Here is a 5,329-nt window from a genome sequence, read left to right as displayed (position 1 = left end):
GCTAGCACTTGCTCCAACTTTGACATTGATTCCAATACAAATTCCAGCCATTCACTACTTCATTATGCATCTTGGAGTGGCAGTATATTGCTAGTGAAAGCATTAGAAAAATATAATATCAATTGTACAGTCAATAATGTTGCTATGTCCCTAGTACATCATGCTGCCAGGTCAGGCTCTACTAGTGCATTAAGCTATATCACACTTCAGTATTATCTCACTAATAATGATATTGATACTTATGGCCGTTCACCACTAGTCTACTGCTGCCAAGCAGGCAGTATTAATTCTGTTAAATATGTTATTAATAATCATATAACAGTGATCCTAATATCACTGACTGATAAAGATGGCATGACATGTTTTCATATTTCTTGTCGTAATGGCCATATTAATGTCACTCAATATCTCATTGAGGTACAGCATTGTGATATTAATAAAACAGATAAAGTAGGACGCATGTTAGTACATCATGCTGCATGGAGTGGTAACTTGATTTAGTTCAGTACCTTAGGCTTATTTACCAAACAAGGTTTGTCTCCTACTGCAGTTGATAAGAATGGCCGCACTGCTTTACATTATGCCTCTCTGTCTCTTAACTTATCACTTGCTATATGGAATTGATAACTACCTATCAGTTAGATCCTCATCAAGCTGACAGTAATGGCAAGCTACCAATTCATTATGCTGCTGAATCTGGGGATATATTACTACTGGAATCATATATGAAGGATTATAAGTGTAGTTTGATCCTAACAGATAAAAGTCGTTGGAATATATTTCATTATTCATCATTTGAAGGTCATACTCATTTTATTAAGCATATCACCAGTCAGTATCCTGAATACATTGGTTTACTACAATCTATTAACAGAAAGGGACAAGTACCATTGCATTATGCTCGTAAGAGTGGTAATATTCAATTGGTGACGTTTCTAAAAGATGCCATAAAGAGTGATGCTAAAGAGAAAGCAAGTGATAATTCTATTATTTTGTCGTGAAGTAACTTTATCACTATGCATTGATTTGCGGCGCTAAAATATCATTTCCGCCATTTTAATCATTAGATCTGTTCGTCAATAATAAAGGCTGGTTCAAGGTAATTTTATGCACGCTGGCTCTAGTTCCCATTGTCTTTAAAGCACTGGAAAATGCTGAAATAGAGGCTGAAATGATTGTCAGGTGAGTTGAATAACTTTCTTAAGACACTTAGCAGTAATATGAGACATCAGGGCTTAAAGAATTCTCTAATTCCAGCCATGAGGGGGGGCGGGTGCTGAAGCCCCTTTTTAGTCGGGCCATATTGAGCAAGGGAGTTTTTGTAACTTCAACCCATTATACATATGTAAATTATTATAATCAAGCTATGTTTTATGGTACGTTGCCTCTTTCCTGAGGAAAAAGAATTAACTTAATAGAGGATATGCGTGCTAAGTATATTCATTGCAAAATAAATGTATTCATTGCATACCGTAATAACTTTCAAGAAAAAAAATTAGTTCGTTGGATGTCAACTTTCCATTGGCAGCAATGGAGAAATGATAGAAAGAGGCTTGGTACCAAGAAACCGCTCTATATTTCTTGACAGCAATCTTTCAGGTGACTAATAGACCCCATTAGACCCTCAGGATGCTTTCTAAGCTTCCGAAAAAGGCCTCAAGAAGGTAGCAAGGCAAGAAAATGTGTTTTCCCCCATTGAACTCTTAATAAACTTGACGTCCAACATGGTGGCTAATTTACTGTGTGGGTTGGATATACGGTACTAAAAAGCTATGAATATACTTAGCACGCATATCCTCTATTCTATTCAGTGATGTAAATGTACAGTATTCTGTGATTTGATCCATACTAGTGTTTCAGTGGTAATTGTAGCATACCGTATAGTGCTTTATTTTCGAGGAGCTAAACTTTTGTTATTTTCGCGGTTAGCATGAAACTGCGAAATTAAAGATCTGCTAAAATTTCAATTGCCATTAAAGGTGTGGCACTAACATTGTGAATCCGCAAAAGTTATTTCTGCGGAAAAATGATTTTTATCAATCCGCAAAATTTTAGCTCCGCAAAATTAAAGCGCTATATGGTAACTAGGTACAGATGTTGTTTATTGTCAATGTATAGTAAAAACATTTCAGTTCCATTAGAAACAATAATTATTGGATATAGGCATTGAAGCACAATACTTATCAAAAACAATATCACTAGCATCTCCCTTTTATATGATAATTCCCTTTCCATGTTTTGATGTAATTTAAATGACTTGCTTTAACTCCCTCTCTTAATTTATGTTATGTGCTTTTTGGTAACCTCAATACTGTTATCAGTTAGTGCATGAAGGTATAAAATACATTTTTAACTAAGCTGTACAATCTACTTCTTATAATAACAAGAGTAGATAATAATTGGAGGAGAGTGTCCTACTGTGCAGTACCCCCTGCTTCATCACCGCATAAAACTGAAAAGTCACATTCCGGTTATTTTTGTATTTTTTGAGTAGTTATTCGAAAATAACTAGCAATAACTACAACTACTCAAATAAAATGTGGAAATACCCGGACGGAATGTGACTCTTCAATTCTACGTGGTGATGATTTCATTATCTGCTCTTAATAATATGTCATTATCAAATATAGATCCTTTCTAACCGAATTTGTTGTAAATTTGTCATTTTATTATTACATGAATAATAACAATTATAATAATGATAATAATAATTATTATTATTATTATTATACCCAATCTGCTTTTAATTGATGTGGATGATCAAGCAGAGCCTATAATTATTCTCTTTCTTTTTAGTTTTTTAAATTTTTGTCGTCAAAACATCATCTATCATAAGGAATAGGTTTGTGTTTTTACAATCCAAAGTAAAATTCTCTATAAGGATTTAAACCATAAATTATTGGCCTTGCCCACGCTTTGCATAGATATAGTCGTGTTGTTCATGCATGATCGTTTTGCTGTTTATATAAGGGCACTTGTTTTTACTTTTGCATGCTATAGCTATAGCAGAGAAATGTCCTTGCTGACAGTGGTTGCCTTCTTGTTGAGTGTCAGTGAAGTTACTAGTCAATGTCCACCTTCCTCAGGTAAAACACTGGATGTGTATGATAGCAACTGTATAGGTTTTTAATTTAATAGGTATTTACCTGATGCATAATGGAGATTGCTATCCTAATGGATCATATTTTTATGATGATGACATTAGACCAGAACAACTTAAATGTACATTACCTGGTTTTACTCTAAATGGTGGAGAGTGGGTTACTCCTAATGGCTCATCCATATATTGCAGTACTGATCCTCTTCGTTGTGATGTTGTATCTGCACCTAATGCAACAATCAGTCTTTACATACCTACTGGCCAAGATATATCCCCATCTGATGATGGATGGTATAAGTGTTGTCTACCTACTAGTTGTTCAGATACAAGCACTAACATCATTTTTGCTAATATATTTAGTAAGTGTTTTCTCATTGATTAATACCAGTACAAAATATGCTCCTTATGCAGGATGGGGACAAATTGAAGATACTAGAGTTGACCTTCCTTCAGATGTTACAGTTCTACCTCAAACATATACACTACATGCCATTAAAATTGGCCATCAAAACCAACTCAATACAAATTATGCTGATTGGTACTACTATAATGAGTCTAGTGGTACTAGTACTAAACTCTGCAGAGGATATAATGATGAGTACAGTTGTAGTATTGGCAATGGAATGAAAGTAAATTACGGCAATGGGAGATATGATTATACTCTTACTCTTACTTGGAATGAAGAGAATATTACTAGTGGGGTATCAAGTAACTACTATAATCGTGTATATATGTTTCATTTAGAAGTTGGTCTTGCTACAAGATATCGTTACATTACAGTCAAAGGTAACCATCTATCACATTCATAATTATGAATCCTTCATATCACATATAGTTCCGGCCACTGCTCCCTCTTCTCTTACTGTGGTCAACAAGACAGCTACCACTATCACTGTCAGTTGGACCGCACTTGATTCATCTGATGCTGATGGATATGTAGTCAACCTCACTGACTCAGACACTGTGCAGACAGTACAGGTGGAGGGAAATAGTATTAATACAGTCACACTGAATGGACTCAGAGGAGGGACAACTTATAGCATCACAGTCAGAGCTTATAAAGAATTACTGGGACCTGCTAGTAGTGCAATCAGTGTATTCATTCAATGTCATGAAGAAGGTACATGTATTTTGATTTTAATTGGAGTTTAAGCACCTAGGTTAAACGAAGTTAAAGGGACACGTTCACGGAAATAGAATGCACACGTTACTGTAGAGGAAGTAAACATTAAATTGGGCGTGCAACAGATCATTAATTAATAGTTATGACACGTGTTTAGACACGTGTAGAGAGTAGAGACAGCAATCAGTCGCAGAACCAGGAGTAGGCATCTGTAGAACACTTCTCTCGAACAGAATTAGCTCTTTTGCCACCCCAAGATACTCTTTTTAGTGAAGAAACACCAGGAATATTTACAAGTAGCCACTCGAGTAGCCATTTTGCCTTAATTATTAGGGGCGCGGCCGCACATTATGAATAGTTATCAACACTAAACGTCATCATTAATGATGTCATCTTGAAAAACAGGCCAGTTTTTCAAGATGACGTGCTTCCGTGCGTGTGTCCCTTTAATATCCATGAACTGATTGCCACGTGGCTAGGGTTGGTCTGCAGGCGTGGCTTTGCTGTTAGCACATTGCGTTGCTTTTGTTGCAATCACACTGCTGGCTGCTGGCTGCTCTGAGTATTATTGGCTGCTGGCTGCTCTGAGTATTAGTGGCTGCTGGCTGCTCTGAGTATTATTGGCTGCTGGCTGCTCTGAGTATTATTGGCTGCTGGCTGCTCTGAGTATTATTGGCTGCTGGCTGCTCTGAGTATTATTGGCTGCTCTGTGTGTTATTGTTTCTTTGTCTCTCCCTTCAATCTCTCTTTCGCCTCCTGAGCTTTCTGTTCCTAATGAAGTTGGCTTTGAGTCTATCCCAGACAATCACGGAGGAGCCCTCCTCGGTATCCCAGAGTGGCAATTCAGCGTCACTGGACGAGCTGCGGGATCTGATGCTCGCCATTTCTAGCCAGCTCAACTCTCATCATGCACTACTGCCCTACACTGCTGCCGTTTCTATTGCTCCCAATAGGTCCGTGCTGCCTCTAAGGCCGTCTTCCTCTCTGCCAGGAGACCAGCATCTGCTGCAGCTGCGGTTCATTTCACTATCCGCACCTGTGTCAGCAGTCTAACCACAACCTTCCTACCTCCTCCAACCGCAGTATCATCACTCAGACTGGGTGCT

At 37.5% G+C, this 5,329-nt stretch overlaps 2 protein-coding genes across 2 annotated transcripts; both read left to right on the top strand.

The window, feature by feature from the left end:
• Positions 1 to 614: 614 nt before the first annotated feature.
• LOC109583511 (putative ankyrin repeat protein RF_0381) lies at positions 615 to 1,001 on the top strand. The gene has a single exon (XM_019998900.1). It carries the CDS (start codon positions 615 to 617, stop codon positions 999 to 1,001), a length of 387 nt encoding a protein of 128 aa, XP_019854459.1.
• Positions 1,002 to 2,798: 1,797 nt separating this feature from the next.
• Positions 2,799 to 4,112, top strand: LOC109583510 (uncharacterized). The gene is made up of 5 exons (XM_019998899.1): positions 2,799 to 3,086; positions 3,139 to 3,459; positions 3,512 to 3,886; positions 3,936 to 3,964; positions 4,104 to 4,112. The coding sequence occupies exons 1-5, from the start codon at positions 2,942 to 2,944 to the stop codon at positions 4,110 to 4,112; spliced, it is 879 nt and encodes a 292-aa protein (XP_019854458.1). The 5' UTR covers positions 2,799 to 2,941.
• Positions 4,113 to 5,329: the final 1,217 nt, after the last annotated feature.

The sequence above is a fragment of the Amphimedon queenslandica genome, unplaced genomic scaffold, assembly GCF_000090795.2.
Source record: "Amphimedon queenslandica unplaced genomic scaffold, v1.1 AMPQUscaffold_13301, whole genome shotgun sequence".
Classification (NCBI taxonomy): Eukaryota; Metazoa; Porifera; class Demospongiae; order Haplosclerida; family Niphatidae; genus Amphimedon; species Amphimedon queenslandica.
Note: the sequence above shows the minus strand (reverse complement) of the source record. Positions and strands in the feature narration are given on the sequence as shown.

Coding starts and splice junctions, on each gene's coding strand:
- LOC109583510 (XM_019998899.1), top strand. CDS start 2,942: ATGCATGATCGTTTTGCTGTTTATATAAGGGCACTTGTTTTTACTTTT. Junction 3,087..3,138: donor TCAATGTCCACCTTCCTCAG/GTAAAACACTGG, acceptor TTAATTTAATAG/GTATTTACCTGATGCATAAT. Junction 3,460..3,511: donor CATTTTTGCTAATATATTTA/GTAAGTGTTTTC, acceptor CTCCTTATGCAG/GATGGGGACAAATTGAAGAT.
- LOC109583511 (XM_019998900.1), top strand. CDS start 615: ATGGAATTGATAACTACCTATCAGTTAGATCCTCATCAAGCTGACAGT.